Below are 26,472 nucleotides of genomic sequence, written 5' to 3' on the forward strand. Positions count from 1 at the left end.
TTCAGTTTGCTTCAAGTCAGGGTGATCTTTATCACCTTTTTCCCTGACGGAGAAAAAAATGACTCAGCAACAAACCTCTTCATCATGTTTTACGCTCTAAATACTCAAATGCAAGGGAGTTTCACTGGGCATACAATTTCCTAAATATCCTCTAATGTGGCAGGACAGTCAGTGCCTCTTGATCTTCAGCTCTTACACAATTAGCATCATGACATATGGGAAAGAACATGAAGGGGAGATGAAAGACAACATGACTGGTTTTCTCCAATTCAACAGCACACATACAAATCATTTTGAGACACACTGTAAATACTGAAGCAAAGTCCTGTCAACACCTCTTACTTGTCATAAAAAGACTCCTACTTGTTGTAAACAATGTGAATATCTCCAACTAAAAAGCACATTAAGAAACATTTCATATTTTAAAAAGTTGGTGAGGCTGACGTGTACTCTGTTCTGCTGCTGATAATCCTTCCTTCATTTGACTTTGATACATCCAATGTCGAAACTGGAATAGCTGTTAAAAACATCATCGGCACTGACCTCACTGTTAATATCAGCTCCAGCGTCCAGCAGCATCTGTACCATGGCCTCGTCTCCACGGACACAAGCATACATCAGCGGGGTCATCCCCTACACAAGCACAGGTACAGAAAGCAAGAGCAAGTTAAAGATACGCTTTCTCATTTAATTAAAGCACCAAATGGCATCATCAGATTGCAGATCTTCCTCCCACTGACTGACTTTATAAAATTTGATAGTAGAGATCAAGTATTTTTATCTTATTGAGGATGTTCAATGTCAAACATCTGACATTGGGCCACTTTTTTTTGTTATTTGAATACAAGTTTAGCTTAAACCCAAGTACAAAGTACAAAACAAGGCAGAACTTTTGGTCCACTGCAAACTTGTATATTCTTAAATCTCTGACTGTTCCACTGAGTCTGATAAGAGTAATATTCTGCTATTGATTGTTTCAAAGGACACCATATGAATCAACATCTCCTCTGTGCCATCAGGGACATCTGCAGACTGTGTTTGACAGAAACATACCAGACTCTGTATCTGAAAGTTTCTGCTTAGATCAGCCCCAAACTACATGTTGATTTTCCCACGGAAGTTACACTTGCAACACTCCCATGATAATTTAATGTTCTGGAGGTGGTAGTCGTGATATAATGCAGAGCACCTTGGCAGGAAAGCTGCAGGAGAAATATGTCAGAATGAGCTTTAATATTCATGATTCCCTCTTTGCTCACAAGTCTGCATGGTACTCAAAGGTGAAGGAGCTGCAGTTTACCAAGAAAACAAGATTTTTCTGTTCCACAAGCTGTGTGTGTGCGTCTATAAGTATAGATGTGCCTGCATATGCATTATTTACTGTGTTTCTAACCTGCTCACTCATGCTGTTGATACCATCGGGCCCCAGCAGGTTGACAGCCTGCTTCACCAGGTCTGTGCGTCCACAGCTGAGCATACGGAAGCCCAGATCCTGCAGGAACTTTGCTTCAGTAGAGGCGGCATCCAGTTTCCTCGAGGCACAGAAGCAGTCATCCGTTCTGAAGGGCAAAGCACATAAAGTGATTCACAGTGCAAGTTAGACCGTTTTGACTGTTTGCAATGCACCATATTTTCCCCCGAACACCTGATAAGCTTTATTTTTTTAACACTACTGGGAGGATGGGTTCACTGGAAATATGCAAATCTTTTCTTGCTCATGATGTCTGAGTTTGTGAGTTCACATGGGTGCCTGCTGGTGTTCTTTTATGTGCAGAAGGGGAGTTTGGGTGCACACATGCTCGGCAGCCTTAAGGCAAGCACATTGCTTACAGCCGTACCGGAGCTGACGGGGCTCGCAGTCCACTCCAGGCAGAAGCAGTCTGGCAGCCTGCCGGACATCATCGCTGTCCACAGAGAAGCTGCGTCTGTGTTCGGTGTGAACCACAGCCACGCGCACCCACTCCATCAGAGGCGGCAGCACCATGAATGGCCTGTAGGGGGAGATAGAGGCACATGTTCTGGCCACCAGAGACTCACATTGAACTTCAGTCATACTCAGTACTTGGTGTGCCCAGGCAGTTGCAAGGAAAATCCACAGAATTTGCATGTTATTTTGGAGATCTTGCCCGGTGTAACGGATGTTTGAGAACAGGATGAACTCCATCTAGAAGTTGAAATCAAAGACTCAAAGCTAGTATGTCAGAGAGAGACACTTTAAAGGGAGCAAATCAAACCTCAGCAAGACCATAGCATAGATTATAGACCATAGATCATAGCAATAAAATGCTAATTTTGTATAAAAATGTCTGTCTACACCACCTTTTCTGCTCTAGTTTAGAGACCCAAAGCCTGACAGAGCAATATTATAATACAGTGTTAATGCTGCAAAAGCTCAGCTGGTTACACTGAATAAAGTCCATATTTATAATGTGCTATAGAACCACACAGCATGCATTGAAACATATGCATAATGCATTATTTCTATATGCTTTAAAATGCATTGTAATGCTAAAACAGTCACGCATCATTAAAACACTTTGCAGAGAAAGAATTGTTCCGCTTCTGGTTTATTTTGCACAACATTATAAGGTCTTATGAACATAATGGTGTTCTCTGTAAACATAATAAATGGTGTGTGTGTGTGTGTGTGTGTGTGTGTGTGTGTGTGTGTGTGTGTGTGTGTGTGTGGTCATTGCATGACTTTTCACTGTCTGCTTAAAGTAAACTAAAGGTTTATAGGTATTTTTTTCAAACCTGCTGCACTGTAGCGCTTAGACAGAGGAAAAGGAAAGCATGCAGTTGATCCTGACACCAGAGCTAAAAGTGAACAGCTTGAGAGGGAAAAGGGGAAATGTGGTGGCACAAGGAAAACAGAACCACAGTCTCAAAGTGAGAACTCTGCCTCACCAGGACCCAGAGCCCAGACGTTCTTGGATGTAAATATGAAGTATTAATATATTAAATAATTTCTCTTCCTGGCACCCTCTCTCCTCTGCTCAGTCACTCTGCATCAGTGTTTACTGCAGCCATGTGAAATTTCTATGCATGACAATTTGACCTTCATTAATGTACTGACATGTTGTGGTGATAAACACGCTTATTCAAAGAACAGGCTGTCATAAATTGATTATGCAAAACATAACCACACTGAATTGTTATGAGACAATAATGCCTTGTGAATGCTCATGGCTGATATCGACTCCTATAATACATTACACACGTGTGAATATACAGAAACTGTAGGTATATAAAAAATATAAGATCTGGGCTGTAGAAAATGTTTTTACAGGTTAGTTATCTATTTTTAAATGGATCGGTTTCAACAGTGTGCATTAGATTTGTAGTATCTTTTTAACCAGATAAAACAGTATTCAGATCATTGCATTAACAATCTGTTTGGTTGCATATTAAAATAAAAGAAGATCTTTGATATAGTTCTTTAGAATGCAGCAGAGAAAACCAGCTGGTTGTGTGTTTTGTATGAGCTATATATATCTATGTATATCTATGCCGTGTGAAACTTGTGGTCTAGTCCTCCTGGATTTACATCACCTCACAAAGGATGTCTTAACGCCTGGACTGTCCTTGACAAATGCTCGTCCCACATCTGTCACTCATTGTTAATCACATGCTCATCAATGCTTCTCCGTGTTGATGCAATGATCTTTTAATAATAGTTTGATCTTCTAAGAAATGCAACCCTTTTTTGTTTTACTCACTTCAAAGGTGAGGTGATGTTATTGGTTCCGCAGACTTCATTAAAGCAGCTCACAACACCTAATCAAAACGCAAGGAACGTATAACGGCAATGCGTTCCCTCAAAGGCCCAAAGGGGATACTAGTTCACAAGAAGTTCAAGGTCTGCTGTTTCAGTGCATGAAAAACTCTTTCAAGGATTGCAATAATTGGCGCTCTCACTTAAATATGTCTAAAACAAACATGCATAAATGTGATTTTCATTAAAAATGGTGATTAGAGCTAAAGCAGACGCGGGTTGGACACCTGGGGCACACATGAGCTGATAACTTGCACCACTGCAGGCGATAAAGTCTGGAGCTCCAGAGGAGGACTGCTTAGGCTCAACTGTCAGCATTGTTTCCCACCTCTGCTGCAAGCTGACAAGGGTTTCCACCAAACTGTAGAAAATACTGAACATGTTGAGGTATAAATGCATATAGTGGAATATAATGAGTGAAAAAATAAGAAATAGCATTATAAACTCAAGCAGCATTTCATGAGTAGAAACTGTAAGGACTGTGACTGTGCTTTCCTGACTTGTGGGAAAATTATGAAGTGTCCAAAAACTACAGGATGAAGGACCAAGGGAATTAACACCATGGAAATATTACCTAATCCTTATGTCATTCGCTCACAAGTCATCAATGCAGTCCTACAGCTGCTGGCTGATAATGTACCACAATGTCAATGGTGATAATTATAAATACTAACTAAACACAAGTCTCTGAACACCTGCTTCCTGTCACTGCTCAGGTCACCCAGAGGGCTCACTCAAGTAGCCAATAAGCGGACAATTCACTTATACAAAACTGTACTTTCTTTCCAGAGGAAAACATCTGGTGTGCCATTTCGGGGGTGAGCACAGAGAGCCAAAAATACAATAAAAGTCTTCTGAGGTGTACAGTTTCAGCAGAATGATCTCTGCAGCTCTCTACATAAGGAACTTTACCACTGGATGGTGTCTGTAAAGTTATATGCTGGGGTGAAAAGAAGGACAGATGCAGGAGTGTAAATAGTGGATAACTAAAGGGAGTTTTTACTTTATCTCTTTGTGTTCTTGGTTCTTTTCTTGGTGTTCTTTTATTCTGTTTGAGTGAGGTGAAAGGGTCTGATGGATTAATCAATACCAGAAAATTCTATTACTTTACTTTGTTTGTTTGTTTGTTTTTAAAACGCACACTATATGAACACAAAACATTTTTCACGGCTCAAATATGATAAGAGGTGCGAATAAATGTCCAGAAGATTGCAACTGACAATTTTCTTTCTCTAGCAAATACAACAAATATAAAAAAACAATTATCTTCTTTTGTACTGTACACTGTGCTATATTACCTCTTTATTAGATGTTCCTGTTATAGCTTGTCTCTAGCGAGTTTGCTACTTGTTCAATTGTGGAAATGTTAGTTTTATATTTGAGTTTCAGGCCATAAGCTGTGCCACAAACCTGCTGATGTCCATCTTTTCACTTCCTGATGGAGGTTGACTATAAAGTCACAATTAGTGCTCTTAAGTTCCATAACAGTAATAATCTGTGGATTCATCACATACAGGTAGTCATGTGATTCATTAATAATACAAAAGCGCAGAGTATAACTTGGCGCAGACTACTGATTTCTTTCTCAGCCCTTCATTCCCAATGTCTAAAGCATCAAACCCAATAGTGTGAAAGCTGTGGGTGTTATTCTATAGTCTAATCACCAAAACCAACGATAGATGAGGCTGAACACATTTTAACTTTTTTAACCTGTCTGTGTCTCATCTCCAAGCTGTTCCTAATAAAGTACTAAATATTTTAAAAAGGGCCACACATATCCAGTTTCATTTTCAAAAAAGGCTCAGTATAATTTTCTAAAACAGCTGGACACTGTAGGTTTTAGAAGACCCAGCACTTACCCAAGCAACAATGAGTAGTACATTTATCATGATTATTTTCAGCTGAGGATTAATACACATTTGACCGGTCAGGTCTGTTACAATGAAAGAATCTGCAGTGTGGCTCCTTGGTGTATTTTTAATAGTTTCTGGACAATAATGGAGGCATGAAACAATACGGTCTATACTTACTCAAATACTTTAGTAAAACCAGTTCATTGTTGGTTTTGGTGTTTTTTTCATTGGACAGCTGAAATTTCTGGATAACTTCTGTTTATTTGTCTGTTTGTCTTCCACTGGTATGTGATGTTTCAGTTCTTTATATTTTTATCTACCTGTTTGTTTCTTACCTCTCTGTATGTAAGGTCACCTTGGAGGGTTCAACATTTGGGTTCTCCCACTCCATCTGAGGGCAATGCATGAAGTAACATAGTGTGTAGATCGCCTCTGGTTCCCAGTGAATTACACTGCTCTTCTGGTGGATTGGCGTCCCGTTGTTGTGGTTCTTCATATACAGCGGCTGTAGGTGGTGCATGGCCCGAGACACCAGGTCACCTATACACACAGATACATGTCAAACACAAGTAGGGAGAAAGTAAATTCATGTGTAGGCAGAGGATGAAAAGACAGGAATATTTTCAGCACACGGCCTTTAAAAAGACGTCGGGGAATCATCTTCATTCCTTCCAGCCCCCTCAGAGCTCATTCTGTCAGGGGAGATCGTCTGTTTCCACATACCACAGTCTGGAAAAAGACAGGGTTCATCCCAGTCCTTTTTGTGTGGCTCACATAGGGAGAGCTAGAGATGCTGACTGCACTGTGTGAAGAATGAATATTTATGGATAAACATTAGCTACTCCAAGCTATTTCCTCTGCATAATTTGTAGGTACTTTAAGGTCATCCAGTTGGGCTCAAAAATCAAAGCTTGAGAGAACTCTGCTAATAAAAAATTGAACATTCTCTCGGCAGGTTTAAAAGAGAGTAAACAGTTTCAAAAAAGCGTGCTCAGCCCTATATTTTTTATACTTAAGGGACAGATACCCGTATAGTGCGGCATTTCAGTTAATCAAAAATAAAGAGATAAACTGGAAATTTCAGTCAAGACCATCATCCACATTGTGACTGTGCCAATTGAGTGGCAGAGTATGCTTGAAAAACAGTCTTGCATTATTACAGTACGAACTCAAATCCCATTTCAGTGAATGCTGTCATATTTCTGTCGCTTCTCCTTCCTGTCTCGACCCACTGCACTACGAGAAAAGATAATGAAATTCTGAAGAGCGGTCAATCTGAAAAAAACGCACTCTGTGCAGATTGTTTGGTCAATTTGATACTATTCAAGGCAAAAAAAAACCCAACAACAAACAAAAGTAATAGAGCATGATGGCACTTGGTTCCCAGCTCTAAATGAGCTATACTATATGTATGTGCCTATACAATACAGAGCGGGAACAAACGGTCATTCACTCTGACAAAGGAGTTTGTTTAGCATCAAAATTGCACTCTTTGGTGCTTGCCAAAATTCCATTTAGCCTGAACAATGTGAGGCGAGTGTGAAAAGGATGCCTGAATGAGGGAAGAGCATTCATGCAATGAAACAGTCAATCTCACGAGTGTCCTTTGGGAGCAGTGGGGCTGTGCAACTATAGAAATGTGCTGGACATGTAATGACGCAATGGGCAGGAAATATCATGACAGGAATGACCACCTCTTGTACAAACTTTAAATTAAGGACCTGCAGTTTCTCTCTGTCGCTATACGTAACGCCTCCTTCATCTTTCTTTTAATTGTACCAACGGGAATACAGATGGGTTTGTAATGGTGTCCTCTTAAGCTTGGTAAGGGGAGATGAGGTGGTCAGCAACAGCCAGTTCTCATGTCTTATTTATGCAGGCCTGTGACATTTCATTGTTAGCAGTGCAGGCTGGCAGGGCTGAGGAGGTGTGCAACAGTAGTGAAGTAACAGCAGCTTAACACAGAGAGATTCAGCAGGTGTACACATAAATAACTGCTGGATTAACTAGTTATTTTTGGTGACCACAAACCAGCACAAAGCCATGAGGAATCTTTGTTTTGGTCATAGAATGAGAGAGGATGTACATAAGTACAGCATTTTAATAAGCTAAAACATCAATAGCCTTTTCATTATGAAACCCAAGCATTTAATCAATACCTCATCCTGGGTAATTATTTTTTATGCTATCAAGAAGAGGAGTGGTGGGGGACACGCCTAGCAGATCCCACTCCTCAGGTATCTCAGTGATTACCTTTTAGCATTTGGGCAGCGCTTTCTCCTCGTTTTCAACATTTTAAGATCTCCTTAGAAAACCCAAAACTCACAAATATGCTAGTTTCCAGAGTATAATGGTACTGCTTTGATTTACGAGTGATTTTATGAGAGTGGGCACCTTCTAGGTCAGTTACCGGCATTGGAGCTCCCACATAACAACCAAACCGCTCATTACTTCAGAGAGCGTGAAGGCTGTTTAATGTTTAATAGTGAGGGAGAAAGTATACTCTTTGAGGACGTATAAATTAACTCTCATTTCTGATATATTCAAGCCTTTATAAGTAAATAAATATGCAGTAATCAGCTTCCTTTGGGTATTGATGAATGTGTCCTAGCTGCAGTGTGCAGCTGCTGCCATCATCACAGTTTCTGTGTTTCAATTATTTGCTGCTATGCAGCCATGATTACATCTAATGGTCGCCTGTGGCCATCCTGACTCAATGAGATGCTTAGCTATTCTTCCTCCGATTACTTTTGTCCATATGAAAACAGCCACTAAACTACCACGCATATCAAATAACATTGAGGGGCACAGACACAGTATTCGTCTCTAGTTAATGTGAAGATTCACTGAGATTGAAAGACAAATAAAAAAGAAAGAAGAAAGGTAACAAAAAATAAAAACAACTCGTGAACTTGGGCTCTCTTTGAATATAAATATGCCTTTTAGTGTCGTGCCATCATTATCCATCGCTACTTTAGCTTTCAGAGTGATTTCACATTATACAGACAGAGGAGTCATACATTACAATCTGTCATAGGAAAAAGCACAGTGTCCCTGCAGTAACCTGTCTCCGTCTGATCTGCACGAGCTTAAATCAGGACAGGTTGAATTGCACATCACGTGACGACTCTCTTTCTGTCAAAGGCCTCTGGAGTCTTTATTAGAAGAGGAAGTATGTTCTCAGAAGAGTGCGGATGGGAGATGTGCTGTACATTGCTGTTATTACACATGAAAATACATCGCTCTTCACCAGTATGTTAAACACAAGGCTGAATCAAGGCAAAAATATCACATAGACACTGTAAAACTGTACTAATTTATTCTACACATTGCTCATCCCTGATTGGATATTGCTTTTGTTATGTGAAACCATTGTAACTTTCATGTCTCAGCCTCAGCTGATCCAGCCTACCAATCAAAACCACCCTCACAGATCAGAAGACTAAAATGACGAAATAGTTCCATTTGTAAGTTTCTGCTACTTTCATCAGGTACATATTTTCCACAACAAAACCATTAGAAGCATCTTCTGTTCCCATCATACATTTTCAGGAAAACAACAAAAAAGCATCAATTGGAACAATTTCTGCAAAAAGCCTGTGGTAAGTTTTGAGCTGATGTTCAAGGTGTTTTTTTTAGAGCATTAATAACTAATATTCTATGACAAAGTATCCAGCAGACAATGTTAGGCTACACATGAATTATTAACACAGGCATTATTATTTTAGCACAAAATATCGTTGCAGGTAATGAAACTTTTTTGCGAATAAGTTAAGAAACACGACAAAGAAGTCTAAAAATCCAGTTTCAATCATCCATTAGTAGAGTTGAACCTGATTGACAGCTGGGTGCACTTACAGGTGGCTTATTTGAGCACCCAGGCTTCATTCAGCTTGCCTCAGGTCCACTGACGACCCACATCTTTGCCCATTTTTAGATTAGCTGGGAAGTGGAAGAGACAGTACTGCCAAGATGGCTGCGGCCAGAGTCACTACATTCTGAACTTCAAAATGACTTCTTAGAAAACTGTGTGTGAAGTCACAGATGCAGTCCATTCTTTATACGTCAGTCATGAGATTGATATAAATCCCCTGATCTCAAGAAACTCAAGAAATAGACTATTAGACAACTATTTCTATAAAGGAAGAGAACAGGATACATTTCAACCTGCCCAGCGGGGTCACTGTCATTTGACCTTGTTTCACCTTGTGGTCATGGTATTTTCCAGCTGTATAGATTTACATATAGAAGCCTGCAGGTATTGTATAAGCTCCACCTATTGGCAACACTGTGTGGAACATATTTGAAGCAGGATTTTGTGAAGCATGACTGAGTGATGATGACACACAAGAGTCCTAATAATTGCAGTATTTGTGCGACTGTCATTTCAAATATGCAAATTTGGCATTTTGGTTGAAGAGAAAATGAGAAAATACAAAGAGGTAAATCAGTGACAAACCTCTAAAATTGGGTCTAAATGCGAGCGCAAAAAAAAATGTCCCTGCATAGGATGCAAATTTCACTGTGCTGGAGCAGCAAATGTTATTTTATACCATGAAATTTATTTTTAAAAAATCAAACTCCCATCTGTCTTTCTCTCTAACTGTCCCATCTTTTATTCTTTTTCAGTTTCCCATCTTGCACTCTTTTAAATATACTATGTGACAGCCTGATAGTGCAATCATTGCAGGCTATTCCACTTTTCTCAATTATTCATTTTTTTATTTTCGGCTTGAGCTCTGTCTGTTTGCAAATCCTATAGCTATTTAGAGAATTCCTCTCCAGAGCTGATAACATTACCTCCAGACTAAGCTCTGCTATTATCCATCGGCCACTCTGTTGTCTCAGAGTGTGTTTGCAGTGTCAACATTACAGAATGAGTCCTTGCTTGACCTCATCAATACAACATGGTCGGAATGGCGATCTGCCTCCCCTCCTCTCCTGAGAAAACATACAGTGAGGAGAATTGGCTCACTGTTGGCTCTGATGATAAATGTTTACACTGGACATACGGAAAATATTTTTCCAGCCTTGTCTTGACATACGGATGCCATGGCAACAGAAACAGAACCTATCCAACTTATTTGGCTTGAGGATTTTTTTTATTATTATTATTGTCATGCACATTAGGAAATAATCTGTGCTCATGCGACTAAATTTGTTATTCACCTCTCAGAGGACACTGCAGCACTGATGATGTTTTCTGAGTGAGAGACAAAGCTGTTCATCACTTCCAATTGGCATCTTGATTCGGTGATTACATCTGATTACATCAAATGGGAAAACACAAAGTTGTGTTCTCAGTGGTTTGCGACACAGTTTGCCTGTACAGATTTGTTTAAGCCTCATGAAAGTTTCCGCCAAAAGAGAAAATACTTTGTCCAACTTGGGTTGTGTATTATAATCGGTTTTGTGAGTGAGGACAAGAGGGTAAAACATAATCAGTATGTAATCTCTCAAATGATGCAGAAAACCTATTATTATTACATAAAAACAGACTCCTAAAGCATATGTAAATGACTTCCTACTGTATAAATGTATTCAGAAAGCACTCTGATGCCCATTATTCTTTGAATAATGAGTACATTGGGAGAGGAAAGACATTCAATTAACTTTTGGAGGGCTTGTCAAACTTATAAGCTAAAATCATTTTTTAATGAATGGCTGCAGTTCATTGGAATTGCGCTCTTTGACAGCGTGACTCCCACTGTTTCACATTCATTTAAATAGGTCCATACACATGCACAGCAGGATTATGATAAAGCGATTTACTGATAGCACTTGACAATATGTGTGCCTTATTAAACATCACATTATCATGTCAGCTAATGTCTTCCAGCACAAATATGAAAACTTCTAGTTGACCAGAGATGCAGACCTTCAATAAAACCTAAAATTAATGTGTTTTTTTAAATGCATAAAAGGTTTAACAGAGTCTCCAGGCTCTGTGATTCTGTACTGAAGGCTGGATTCAGACCAAATCCAGTGTTGTGGCAAAAAGGTTTTCCCATTCATTTGAATGGGGATAATGCATTTTGGTTGCGGCGGTGTGGGTGCAGCGACCAGTAGCTGACAAGTTGAGCCAGATTCAACTTTTGGAGAAATGCAACCAAACGCTGCCCAGCATCCACCAATCAGATGCGCAGACTAGTGAAGTCCTTTTACAGTCTTCCTGAAATAGCTCCAGATCACAGCGCTAAGCAATTAAAAGTCAGGGGCTCACCAGAGTTATTACAATTCATCCTAAAGGAGATGTGATAAATGTCTGTACCAAATTTCATGGCAATCCCTAACCCTAACCCACAAAAGAAGTCAGAGGATTTTAAAATTCTAGGATGAGATATCTGACAGAGTAAGTGAACGTTTGGACTGGAAAATTTAGGGCATTAACAAAGTAATTAGGAATAATCTTCTGAACAATGAATGTCAATGAAATTCATGGTACTCCATCCAGTAGTTATTGAGATACTTTGTGGTGGCCTGACAGTTCATTTCCTTCCTTCCAGCCATGCCGCTAACATGCCTAAAAAGCACTTTTTACCACTGAATAAGTGTGGTGGGTCACTGCCTAAGAGAGCTTTGAAAACACCAAAAATAATTTTAGCTTTTGTCTGTCCAGCTTTTTTCAGATGGTTTAAATACCGCTTTAAATTCATTTCAGTCCAAGAACAAAATTCTGGGGGAAACAACCAATACTGAACATGGAGTATTCTTTTAAAACTATTGAACATCAGCCAAAAATAACAGGTGTCTGCATTTCCAGCTAAAACAGCTACTAGCTTTCAGTCATACTGATCAAAGCCTCATATCCACACAGACGACTTAATGTATTTTTTACTGACTTCAACTTCTTTTTTCCAGTGCCATCACACAGTCACAAAAGTATGTGGAAACCAAAACAATGTATAGGGACACTCAAACAATAAAACCATATGCAGTCAGTGATTTGTTCATTTCTACCCCAACCATATCTCCTAAAATATTTTCTTGCCACAGACGTGGTTTGGTCTGGGTGTGAGGAATTTTATAGGAATACAGGCAGCAGTGTCCTCTTGCTCTTCTGCGACACATTGCTACTTGTCACTTTAATCACACAGGTGAATATATAGGCTAAAATATAGCACAGAGTGGAGTATTTATAGGATATAATTTAGAGAAAATTAAAGTTTCAAGATGAAACTGACAGTAGGGCAGGACTGAGAGCAACAAAGAGTATTCATAAATCTGTCCGCTACTTCAGATCCACAGACAGCACCATGAACAATATACAGCATCAGGTCACTGATATTTCAGAGTTATGGTTGGGTCTGTAGAAATAACTTGCACAAACTTCACTCAGATGATGGATAAGACGTGGATCAGCGTATTCCACTTAACAACCCGTCTGCTCCTGCACTCTCTCTGCTAATCAGGGATGGAGAACGAGGCCGCAGGTTAACAAGAAACATAATTTTGCTAACAAGGGGGATTAAACCCACTCCTCAAATTGCCTAATGACCATATGTGACTTCTGAATATCTCGTTTTCTATTTTGGAGCTCTGTTTGTGCACAGCTGTGTTGTCATGTTGAAACAGGAAACCATAAACCACCTGACATTGACCAGGTGATCAGTGAGCATCTCCACTGAAGTGGTTTAGGCTGTTTAAGTGTCTTGTTCAAGGGCACATTGACTACATAGCATATCGAGGGAGCTGTCAACGTTCTTCACTTGTCCACACACACACACACACACACACACACACACACACACACACACATAAGACTCACTGAGTTCAGAGATGCTGCCCACTCTTGTAGCAAGTAAACACTGTTCAACGGAGCGCAGATCAGACTGACTGTAGGCGTTTCCCTCTCCGCTCTTCCCTGCTCGCTGCTGCTGCTGCTGCTGCTGCTGCTGCTGTTCCCTGTAGAGAGTCAGACCCTCAGGTAGACTGAGCACACCTGAGAGAGAAAGAGGGAGAGGGGCATTAATTCATGACAGCACACAAGACTTAAGTTTCAAATCGAAAAGGGAATAAAAAACTGAGTATCTCCTCTTAAATCTCAGTAATATCTAATTATTTCCCTTTATACATTTGTCATACTAATGTGTAATTATTTAATGAGTGAGTACCTGACATGATAAAAAAAATGGAGGCCATACAAGGTGGTAATTATGCCTCCTAGTTGCATCTGTCAGAAACTTCTCCCAGAGGTAATAATATGTAATATTTCAGATGTGTTTTCATTATTCGCACCACTGTGTGTTAGTTTGTCTTCCTCGCTTGCTCTGAGGGTGACGAGGCAGACTGCTTTCCACTTGGCTTCGCTGACAGTTTCTTCTTCCTCTGCAGCCTCGTGCTGCACCCTTCTTACTGTTTGCAGGGTGTCAACTGGCTGAAAGCAGTGACTCTTTACTTAGCCCTTTAATCACTGTGAAAATAGTAGCTTTGGTTTTAATGGCCTCTTTCTCATAATATGCTGCTAATTTAATGCACATGCTGCCTGTGGCGAAGGAGACAGTCGTCATTCATCTTGTTGGAGCAGACAGTTGCCGTTAGGGCGATATTAATACGATACAAGGGACTGTATGAAAATTATTTTGCGGGCTATGTATTCTTTTTAGAGTTGCTGTGTCCTTTTGTTATGTTTGACGTAACTGAAATGTACTCATTTCATACTCAATCGATTTAGCATTGTACTATCACCTTCGTTATTCCAAACATTATTTTTCCTTTTAGGGATCTGCTTCCTACATTACCCACAATACATCTTGACAGTCAAACAGTTCTGTGGGACGTTCAGGTGTTTTATGTTAGTAGTGGCTAATGTATCCTTGAGCCTTTAGCCTCGATCAAAGATGAGGAGTGGACTACAGGTCTGGTAAGCATATCCTTTCTAATGGTGGCACGTCTCTGTCATGACGCAGCTGGAATGCTGTTTTGGTCCGGTCCCCACGTGGGGTCAAACCCCACCAGACGTTTTTCACAAGGTCACTTGTCAAGATTTGGTTATTTTCTCTTGGTTTACGTAGGTAAATTGTTTCTGTTTTGACTGTTTTTACAATCTGAGGTTTGCACAGGGTGTTTTTTTTTTTTTTTAATCGACTGGATTCTTTATGTCTTCCAGCCAGCTCGAAGCGCCGGGTGCTGATGACACGTATCCACATTGTGGAAGGTTTCTTCTGAAACTGACTACTTCCGGAGGGGTTACAAACATCGACAAGAACGGGTGCTCTGGGGGCTGCGGTGGGCACAGAACAGATCATGTAACTCCACTCCTCCAGACTTACGGTCTTGAGCCCAAATCGACACTCACTCAAGTGACATTACTAGAACCAATTTTTCAGATTTCATGCAGCTCCCTCGGAAGTGAATAAAGCTTTGAACAATTTTTTAACATATGTAGTAGGGCCTTGTTACTGTATCTAGAAAAGCTACCCTCCTTACTCAACTAAGTAGAATTAACAGTGTAATATCTCCTTTGAAAATACAGCAACTCTACCCCAGTACTTCTAGTGTGCTGACTTTAAAAGACATGCTCCTGATTATACTATACTTTTGTGTGTGCTATTCACCAGGCATTATACGAGTAATAAAAACAGTATGGCAAAAACATCTGGAAACAGATTTCTTGGTAATAAGTCACTTCTGTTCTTTAGTTTTTAAACCCACAGAGCACCATCTCATCTACACCTTTGTTCAGGCCAGGAGAGCTTCTGACAACCTACACGACTCTGGACCTAAGAGCATGAGACGTCACCATCTGTTGCACCGGTGTAAGGGGTCCTAAACAGCTGCAGTTTTCAGCCAAAGCTTGAGACAATTCAACAGGATCAATTATGAAGAAAGGAACGTTTCTCTGTGTTTCTGCAAGAACTTGCTGGAGGGATTACTCTGAAACACCTCCTTTATTGCTTTTATTTCTTCTCACAATGTGCCCTCTTGGGCGAGCAGTTGCGCAAACGGCTGGAAATTCATCTTAAACCATTTAAAGCAGTGGGACGGCTACCCTGGCACCTTCCACACTCCCACTTTCTTCTCAAACAATTATATACCAACTGAAATAGCCCACTCAGAGTGTGACCACAGGATTAAATGACCCACCTCTTTTGATGTGCACAGAATAAAGGCCCCCAGGTGTGACTCGGCTGAATATTGCACTGCAGGCGCCATCATTTTCACAACAGGCTCAAGGATAAAAAAAAAAGTCTCTTTCACTTCAAACCTGCTCCTTTCATCACCCTCTCATTTTATTTATATATTTATTTACGGTGACTTGATTTGATTTTCTGACTACATGAAGGACCCAATGCTCCTCTGAAAAACATACATAAAAACACCTCGCTGTTACACTTGAGCTTTAAATGTCCAGGTCCTTAACCTTGGTTCAGGGGGATAACAGGAACAGCTGACAGTGAAGTGCTGAATGTTCTTAGGACAGACTGAGGGAAGGTGACTCACTGACACGCTCTGTGTCCTAATGTAAGGCACTGTCTACCCTCAGGGAGGAACTGATGGAGCTCTTACATGCCACCGACTGTACTGTAGCTGCTCCCTCTGCTCTCTCTCTCTCATCCTCGTCTTGTCCCCATCTTCCTCCTGATTGTGACCACACCAGAAATCTTCTCAGGTCTCAACTGCCCAAGATGTTTACTGGCCATAATCATAACGATATAACAGTTGGTCATTGTTTTAGGATGTATAGTGGCAAGACTTTGGGCACCTGCCATTCTCTAAGTGAACCCGGTCTTGTTTGCCATATGGCAGCTATTCAGTGTCACTGAGGAGTGGAGAGGAGAAAGGAGGAGAGGGGGCTGAATGATGCTCCAGGCATGACACTGCCAGTGGAGGAGAAGTAATGAGTATAGGAGTTCCCATTAAGATGTCACTCAATGCATCTTAGTCATATTGTGTGATAGGCAGCACAGAGGAGATCCAGTGCAGACATCCACATTCACTGGCAGAAAAAAAAAAAAGCCACAAACAAAAGTCTAGCCAAAATATATCTATAAATGCAACGTCCTCTGGAGAGCTCTCCATCTCTTCCTGTCACTTCTTGTTAAACCATTTAAAGGAACAGTTTTGGGAAACATGCTTGGACCATTTTTGTGTATGAACAGTCAATATAAAAAAGATACAGCAAACAGCCAGTTAGTTTAGCTTAGCATGAAGACTGGACACGGAGTGGAAACAGCTAACCCAGCTCTGTCCAAAGGTAACAAATGTTTTACCAGGATCAACTCAATACTTGTTTGTTTAATCTGCATACAAAAAATAGCAGAGGTACACCCAGACAAAAATGTTCATCTAATGTCATTCCTACAATTACACCATTTATGCAATCTGCTAAAAAAAAACAAAAAACAGACCAACTGCATGGACAGATGCACCAACTGTTTGTGTTCGCGTCACATTATGAGTTTTGCAGAAAATGCTAAAAAGAGGACTACTCATTTTTTTACTGTCTTTCTGTCAGAGGATAACCTACTGTATTTTGGATCCGCTCTAACTTGTCTCAGGGTTGACTAGAGCAGTGGGGCAGGAACGCTGACCTCGATGTGGCTGCTACCCTGCACTTAAATCTATTTTGGAGGGACACACAGTGAAGTGCACTTCCCTAAACACATTGCAGTTCTGCAGGAACACTGGCTTTAGGTTTCACAGAAAGATAAAACAGCAGAGTCAAGCTTTTATCTAGCAGATTATGAATGCACAGTGCAAACAGGTACACTAAAGCTGGATGAATGAGATGTAACGGCTGACAGAGCAAAAAAAAGGTGAGGAAATAAGATAAATACAGGTAGCATGATGTGATACCAGTAAAAGCATGAGATAAAGACGTTTTGGGTGCACGATTATGACTCTAAAGGGTTAATCATGTTGTAACTGTACATGGATCACACCAGTGCTGCCCCACTCTGTGCTCCGGCTCTGTTCTGCCAGGCCAGATGGCTACCATATGTATACTGAGCGAGTGATCATAGAGGGAGACATAGCGAGATGGAAAGCGGGAAACAGAGTAGTGACATGTGTTAAGATGTGTTAGAATGCCTTTCCTTCTCTAGAGTTTTAGAAATCGAGGCGTGAATACGAAAACAGTGCTGTTATGCCTGTAAACCTCCAGAGGTACAGTCTCGGTTTGGGCTCTCAGGTGACCACAGTATGGTCTGAGGTAGCCACAAGTCTTTAATGGGTTAGTCCTGTGCATGCCAGTCACAGGGGTATAAAGGAGGACTGTGTAACCACGAGTCCTGTGAGAAAATACATGTACACATGCAAATGTCTGTCTAAATTAGGAAACTGGCAGAAGGAGAAGGCGTGTGAATACTCGATGTACCACAAACACATGAACACATACAAATCCTAATATACAGTCAGTCAGTAGCTGCAAACAAATTAATAACAAGCCATGTTGCAAAGAGTGTGCACACAAAAGCAGACACACACAGATAATTATTAGTAATTAAAAAGTCTTAATCCCAGGCACTTCGTGTCTAGTTGAAGTGGAATTTGCTCTGCAGAGGGAACAATGTGTTCAGCTAAATTCAAACTGAATATTTCCTTTTGCTGGGCAACCACATTCATGATACAGTCTGTTGAAAATCCTCTTGTTGTCCCTGATACAAAGGGGCTGAAAAAGCTCCAGAGTTTGCATCATCTGTCGCTCTGAAAGAAACACAAACCTCTCGATGTGTTCTTACTCACAAGTATGAGTAAAGCATCAAAGGAGATACATTCAGTACATTTAGGTTTATTTTCGTGTTCAGATCATCAGTAAGAGGGGCCCAGGGTAAGCACATGAAACCTCTTCTTCTCTTATGAGAAATGATGAGTTATAATGAATGCAAAATGTGATACTGCATTGATCCTTTGATGACGCCCCCCCCTTCAAGCAGAGGTCAGAGGTTGGGCTCAGATGCAGTGGATCTTGGAGGTGATGGGGAGTCACTGTTTGGGAGTCACATCTTGTTCAAGGACACCACTAAGGTTCTGCTCACAGGACGCTTAATTGTTTAAGATTATGGATTGCTGTTGCTGTTTAAATTATGAGTAAATTGTGCATAGTCTTATATTAAATTTTCTTGACTGAAGTCACACCTCATCATTGACACTATTTTAAACGGTTGATCATCAGACACCGAAAAATCAAAAAACAATGTATTCAATCCTGCCTTTGATATTTAGTCCAGCTTCACTTTAATTGGAGACCTGTTCCCTTCCAGTTAAGTTTCGTAAAGGGGCATCTACTTCTTTTGTGAAGTACACTCTCAAAGCTGCACTAATCAATATTTTTCATGAACAACATGTGATTTGAAAGTGGCTCCTTGTGGTGAGGAACCCACAGAGAATAATCACCCAGCTCCCATTTAGCTCATTATTTTTTATTTACACCTCACAACTTTAATGTTTTTGGTTCATTCTTTCCGCACGCACTATGTTTTCAGCAGCGGGAAGCAGTTTTCAGGAAAAAAAAAAAAGCTCTGATAAACACATTGGATGTTACCAACCCAAATTGTAAAACTGCCTCCATCTACACGTTCGAATAACCACCACCAAGCGTTTTTAAATCCAGGCTGAAACCCCACTAATGTGATTTAAGTATATCAAGTGTCATTTTGTCAATTTCTGTATATTTTTTTGTTTATTGTGTAAAGCACTTTGGTCTACAGCATGATGCTAGTAAACGTATTGGTGCATGTAATAGCTAGAGAGACAGATATTTCTCTAAGGAGTCGGTGGAAACCAAAAAAGACTGTAAAGGAGAATATGGATGTAAATTTATCAGAAATGAGACTCCAAGTAACAAAATGCTATGTTGCTTTTCTGTTTGTGTAACTCCAAGTAACAAAATGCTATGTTGCTTTTCTGTTTGTGTAGTTTGTTTTCTGGTGTTGTGTTTGTATGGGCCCTAGGTGGCTAAAGAAATATTCAGTTATTGCATCATTAAATGCCCAACCTGTAATTTCTTCTTCTTATGTATTAATTTGGAGAGTGTTTAGTCCACACTGATCTAATGTTTTTATCTGCTGCAATATTTTACCTCTTCAGTGGTGCAGATGCTTCACTAGACTTTTTCTACCTCAGCACAACATGAAAACATTTTAGCAATATTTTAACTTAAACTAATTTCTGCTATTTGCACTCCAATCCCTGTGTTTGGATTTTGGTGGCGGGGCCACTCATTTGTGTAGGTTTAAATAGGTTGGCCCTTTAATTCTGCCTCATAAGTACAATATAATGCAGAAATTTTAAGTTAGCATCAGTTAATGGTAAATAATAAAGGACAGAGGTCAGCTGGGTAGATACTGTGGCCAATGAATCATTGCAAGCAGCTTGGAAATAGTAACAGAGGAACTAAGAGCTAAAAAAAGGAGACAGACGTGAATAACTCAAACAAAAAAACACAGATGCAAGTTTATACTACACACAGAGCATACACTCAAGCACACACAGAGGGAGGACTTGTGACGGGTGACCGACACACAACAAGGACACAACTAGAATTACGCAATCTTCTCCAATCAGTGGGAAACCAGCCTTCCTGCAGGCTCTGTGTTATTCCATCCAGAGGTAGCGGCTCTTTCACTATTATTTCTCTCTATTCATCTCATTTCTTCTGTCAAGGGTAATAAGACTGTGTGTAATATCCATGAGTCGTACGCTTCCCGCAGGATGCTTTCCAGACAATACTGGCAATCAGCAGCAGCAGGGAAAAATCTGAAGTCACTGAGCCGTAATCTCTGTGTTCACCCTGCACTACCTCTCCATGAGCTTTCTGGGATAGTCTTAAAAAGCACCGCTACGGTATTTTCTTCCTTACAATTATCTCATATAATCTGATATGGAGGAGGGAAAGAAAAAAGTATGTGTGTGTGTGTGTGTGTGTGGTCTGTCGCATTACAGTAAAATCAAGGTTTGTCTTGCTTTGAATTATGACTGAAAAATATGAAAAAGCCTCTATTTTAGCGATTCTGCTAAATGTAACAATGTTATGAAGTAATTGCTCATTTAGCACTGAGGGAACTGAAGTAATTAAAGGATATGACTAATGTCATAAAATGAGATTTGTTGCAAGGGGAAATTTTCCTTGGGCTTATTTTAAAGGGCTGACATCATACTGAGCTGCTTGTAAACACTGAGAGCTTTTAAGAGAAGATGCTCTCGGACATGAAACCTCAGCACCGTATACGGTAAATATGAAGCAAAGTGCAACGTAGATAGGACAGTAAATCCTTATGGTGGGAAAGATACAGTCACTGCCTGCGTGCAATGGGTTCAAATCCTTATGTGTGTGTGTGTGTGTGGGTGTGGGTGTGGGTGTGTGTGTGAAATGACAGTATTCCCAGGAAGTGTATCTATATTTCAGGACAAAAATGAAACAAACACCGACTCTCATGCACCATTTATCATGCATCAACATTTTTACAGTACATGGATTTCTGCACTGCACATTTCTGTAACCCTGAAACTACACCGTATAGACTCTGCATTGCATTTTCTCATGATAAAACCTACCACAGCAGCTACTTTTGCCACTCTTCCTCTTCACTTTGGAAGGGTTATTTGGGAAAATGTCACTTTTAAAAGCCAGACTTTCACAGTAAAAGAGGAAGCATGCAGTGAACAAGACATTTGCAACAAGGGGAAGAGAGGGTGATTCATAATGTTCTGTGCAAAACATCACACAAAATACCGGATGTAAGAAGTGATGTATATTGTGTGTTAATCTTCATTTCTCTGGCTTTTCCTATAAAGATAGAAGTCGGAAAGTATTGAGAGGTGGATTAATACATTGTTGGTTTTGGTCTTTGCTGGGGTTTCGTTGATAATAAGAATAATGTAGAATAACACCAGCTTCATCCTTTAAAATGTGGTCATGCTTAAGTCCATCTATGTTTCATTCCAGTGGCTGCTGTGGTGCACTGTGAACCACTCACACAGACCACAATCCACATTAAAAATAGCACTTTTCTTTTTTCCAAACAGACCTCTTTCTCATTTACGTTCAGCTGTTTTGTAGGATTCTTCCTACAGCCATTTCTATTATAACTAAAATGGCACACGCACATATAAGCTGCTGCATGCGTAATACCCATTCAGTATCGACACCTGACTTCCAGCCACAACATTTATCTCAATTTCCTCCTGCTCCTCCTCCCAGGAGTGCCATGTCTGCAAACTGGTGGAAATAATCTGATAACAGCTACCATACCAGCAAAATAGGCCAGACCCCTGGCATCTTGTGCGTCACTGTAAAGACATCTCGAGCGCATGCCCGTTCCTCCTTTGCTTTCTAAACGCTGGCTTGCAGACGAGTCAGTTATCAGTCATCTACATGACAACAGCCAGTGATGAATTTGGAAGCTTTATTTACCACACTTCCTGAGAGGATAAAAACATGATGTCACATTGCTGAATTTGACTTTATCTAATTGGTGTATGTTTATGGTTTTGTCAGCCCTTTTACAGTTAGACAGTCCTAAAAAACAACACTCTTCCTCCCTTATACGGTTATGATTAACATCAAAGACGAATTTTCCTGAACGTTGATTCATTACTCTTCCCTGAGTTGTTTCAGGATGGGAGACCGGCAACTTATGAGGCATAGTGCTTCAAATTGCTCCGTAATTGTTTAACACACCTAGCATAATCTATCATTCCTGACTTTACAAAGTGGCTGCGTGTAGCACAGACACTAGCTGGAAGTGGGCCATGCCTGGCAGAGAGTGATGAGGCCTGGAGCTGTGTGCCTCTCCCTGTTGCTTCCCCCTACCCAAGCATCCCCCCACTGGGGGACGACCCTCACCACCGAGGGCATCCATTAGCAAATATCCCTGTCACTGATAATGTGAGAGCCCTCGTATCAGAACTGTGATCACTCAATTTTGAACAATACTCAAAACCTCATGGGAGGAGCCCTGCTTACCTCAACGGTATTGCTTACAATGGAAAATGTGAAAAGTCTGACAAAAAAACAATGTCCTCTTTGTTAAATCTCGATAATGAACGATTCCTCTTGCACTTTGGGGTGAACATCGGCCAAGCTGTAATTAAGTAATTTGCAATATCACTTTCCAAATCAGTCATGCAAGCTAACCTTTCGAAAATACATCTCCTCTAACGCTTCTAAGCTATAAACAGAAATTAGCTGGATAATACTCATAAAACACGCAATGTTTCAGACAAGGATGTGTTCCCAAAGTGGGATTGTTATTGCAGGTTAAAAATGTCACAGCCCATGCCAACAGTACATCCTTTAACAAAACACACAAACCGAGCCAAAGCAAATATTGAAGGTATCGTATTTTTGGGTGCCTGCCCTGCACCAACTGACTCCTGTCAGCTGCAGGCAGCAGGTAGGCTGGGTCTCCCCCTTGCTTCTCAGGACTCTCCCCCACATGTTTCCCCAGCCTCTCCCACAGGCACACTGGCTCTGCTGTGAGAAGCACAGAGGGGCGGAGGAGGATGGCTGGCAAGGAACAGCCACTTTAAATCCAAATACACAGACATGGAGCTGGAATGTGTGTGCACGCTCACACACGCATCCCTCCACGTGCTTCAGACGTACACATCTGTGGTATGTGCACATGCAAACACACCCACACACATGCTCAGTATCCTTCTTTTTTCCTCTGTTCCTGCTTCACTCTGCAGAGTTGTGAGATTCACACACACAACATGCCAGGAATATAAACGCAAAAAAGGGAGTCATTGTTGTAAGAGCCAAGTTCAGTGTTCAACTCTTTCCTCAGTTCCTGAGGTGTGGTTCACTTAAAAGTTTAAAACAGCAAAACACGGATACTGAAGCCTTTCAAAGACACAAATAATGTGCTACTCAAACTGTGTAGTTCATAGATTCCCTACCTCACAATCCCATGAGAAATGCTTTTAAACGACTTAATCCCAAAGCACAATAAATCAAGACACTAGTACTTTTCTTCATCGTGTTTATACTCTTCTTCCCTCAGTGATTATTCATCCTTTGCTGCTACACCCCTCTAACCAGTGTGGCCACATTCCCCCACATGTACCATCACAGTGTTGAATCCCATATTCCTCCCAAGCTCATGAAGGGGATGTACAGTCCATCATCATCTGGTCACTCATGCTCAACTCATTAGTGGTAATTAATGGTGGCCCAAGTCCCAGGCTGCTTCAGGCACTACGGAGTCCAAACCTAACTCGGGATGGCCCAGCCCGGCCCAGTGGAGGCAGGGACAAGTTGTTTTTTTGCTTTGGTCGGTTGTAGCACTTCATCTCCGCAGCTTGATGCATTAGGCTTTATAGCAAGAGCTGGAAATTAGCCAACCAGAGAAAGCTTTAGATTAAAAAAGAAAAAAGAAAGACCTTTTAAAAAGTCAAATGAAGTCAAATCGTCTGAGTTTCTTCACAGAGAATGATAGTCTGTGTTTGAAGTAAAGCGGCCTTTGAGAGTGCCACATGTCTGATGCTTTGCTTTGAAAATCACGACTGCTCGCGTGAGTGTGAAGTGTGTCCACATGCATTAACACCTCAATACTATCAACAGAAACAGTATCATTTATCCCTCTCAAGGTACTTTTTGAGAAGCTATGAATGAAGGCTATGCATGAAGTAAATCAGCCCATTATCCCAAATGGTTTTAGTGTTAACTTGTTTTCCAAATGTTCTGCCTGCCTCATTTCTTCACTTGAGGCCAACGTCTATGGTCCCAAAGGCAGTGAGGCATAAGTCAAGTACAGAGAGTTTCAGGAAAGATTAACACAAAGACGCCAATGACCGGCATTACTGAATGCATGATTGGTTGACTGCCATTGCAGAAAAAACTCTTTTTAGGCAGTTATTATTAATCGTAGTGAACGGGCAAATGACATAAGAATTCATGAATTTATAAGCCTTGTACCAAGCTTATGAGTCCTGTGTCTTGTTCAGTAAAATGAGAGCAGTAACACCCAGAGGCCTGTCACAGTTTAATATCATGTTGTCAACAGTCTTCTGTAAAAAAAAAGCCCAAATCTTCACACTGATTGTATTTTTTGTGCACAGACTTCCACCAATTCTTCATTCACATCTTGTTGCTTTGCTCTCAAGTCCCATAATTGATTTTCTCTGTTTCCGTCACTTAGTGGCCATAAGCCATTAATAGCAGTCTCTTCTGTTTTCACAATGGACACTCTCATGTGCATTATATAATGCTGACTTGCCTGCCAGGGGTATTACAGCCAAGGTCTTGATGGAGGGTTTTGAGTATGAATAGAGGGCCTACGCCTCCAAGTGAAATCTGCCTTCTAGAGTTTTCCAAAACACTCAGCTGCCTGTTCCAGTCAGAGGCGAGATCAAAGTTAAAAGTCAGCTCAGCCATTAAACTTCACTATTTTCTTTTAATTTCCTCCAACAATGCCCCCTCTTGGATTGAACCCATGAGTGACCCTTGTGTGTGTGTTTGGTCTTAGTGCATGTTTGTGCACAATGACAGTATAGCGTGCCATAGACATAAAGGGCCTCAGAGCATGCAAGCTGACTCCGTAAGCATGGACGTATTCCTGCCTAACTAGAGATTATCCTGCGTGTCTGCACACAAGGTCGCTAATCGTCCTTTGACTCCTTTCACGTAAGATGATTTGAAAGTGTGGTAGTAGTCTATATGAATCATTTCATGCCACGTCACATTAGCTACCTTTATGTTATCCATGCAGGGTTGTGTGGTTCTACCGTTCCCCGAGACATGTCAAAGTGAAGGATAAATGACAGTGACACATCCTTTAAATATGTCAGAGACCATCAACCAGATGTTTCCACCATATAGATGGGCGGCGTCAAATCATATCAGCTATTTAAAAAGACAGAGGACTTTTATTCAGAGTCAAAGTCACTGCAACTTCCACAAAGTGAACAACAGTGGTTAACTGAAACCAAAGCCTAGAAATTACCTTATGACAGTTTGATCTGAAGGCCACAGTGAAACTGAGATAAAAGTATCTAGAGTAGAGTCTTTAAAAAAAAGACTGGACTGAACTATAAAGGTTTCATGCTTTCAAGACTTGAAGGTGAATAACCACCTTAAACCAAGAGGGTAACAAATTCTGTTAAGACTATAGAGTTGTGTGATTTTCAGTGCTCTTGGTCTAAAAGCTTCATTGTCTTCACTTCTCTCTCTTTTTTTTCATTATCTCAGGTTCATCCTGAACCTCAGCGGGGACCCATCCGAAGACAGAGAGAAAAATGTGTCCTCAACAGCAGCGTGTCTAAATCCAGTGATAGAGCTGCCTCGGAAACAGAATGAATGAGAGCTGCACACTGACATCTTGACAATCAAATATCACACTGCAGTTTCAGTCCCATTATGGGAACTGCTGTGTGGCAGCCGGTTTGGTTCACATGTCACGGTAGCAATAAACAGATAAAAAATTTTAGGAAGAATCTTACAGATACATGTTTAGTAAAGAATTTATACCACTCAACATAGCTCTGAAACTACACGCAACTGGTTAGCTTAGCACAAAGATTTAGACACATGTGCCTAAATTAGGACTTTTATGAAGTACACTGTGTACATATGTACTTTGTGCTGTAGTGCGTTAATTTTGACAGTGTAGTGTTGCGCAGTCATTGCGCACTGACCGGTGAATTGCAACTAGTGTCAAAATTTGACTGCAAAAATATTAATAATAATAATTTATTTTTAAAATGCCTCAGCTCCAGCATCTTCCTCAGCTACCATTTTCACAATGCACAGGTAGTCCCTCCCCTTCCACTACATGGCCAAAATGGGGACCACTGAGTGTGAGAAGTGTACCATCTGGATACTCACAGTACACTGCATTTTGTCATAATTGACAATATAAAAAACACTTATGAACTAAAAATGGCAAGTGTAAGTAT

General features: G+C 40.7%; 1 protein-coding gene across 3 annotated transcripts in view; it reads right to left on the reverse strand.

The window, feature by feature from the left end:
• Window positions 1-26,472, reverse strand: part of btbd11b (BTB (POZ) domain containing 11b) — a 69,286-nt gene that overhangs the window by 10,165 nt on the left and 32,649 nt on the right. For all 3 annotated transcript variants that reach the window (XM_027272958.1, XM_027272957.1, XM_027272959.1), the window contains 5 exons: window positions 13,397-13,570; window positions 5,964-6,168; window positions 1,839-1,991; window positions 1,394-1,559; window positions 544-633 (listed from right to left, as the gene is read on the reverse strand). In XM_027272958.1, the coding sequence (XP_027128759.1) occupies window positions 544-633; window positions 1,394-1,559; window positions 1,839-1,991; window positions 5,964-6,168; window positions 13,397-13,570 (788 nt within the window). The remainder of the gene's footprint in view (window positions 1-543; window positions 634-1,393; window positions 1,560-1,838; window positions 1,992-5,963; window positions 6,169-13,396; window positions 13,571-26,472) is intronic.

Source organism: Larimichthys crocea, chromosome XXI (assembly GCF_000972845.2).
Source record: "Larimichthys crocea isolate SSNF chromosome XXI, L_crocea_2.0, whole genome shotgun sequence".
Taxonomy (NCBI): Eukaryota; Metazoa; Chordata; class Actinopteri; family Sciaenidae; genus Larimichthys; species Larimichthys crocea.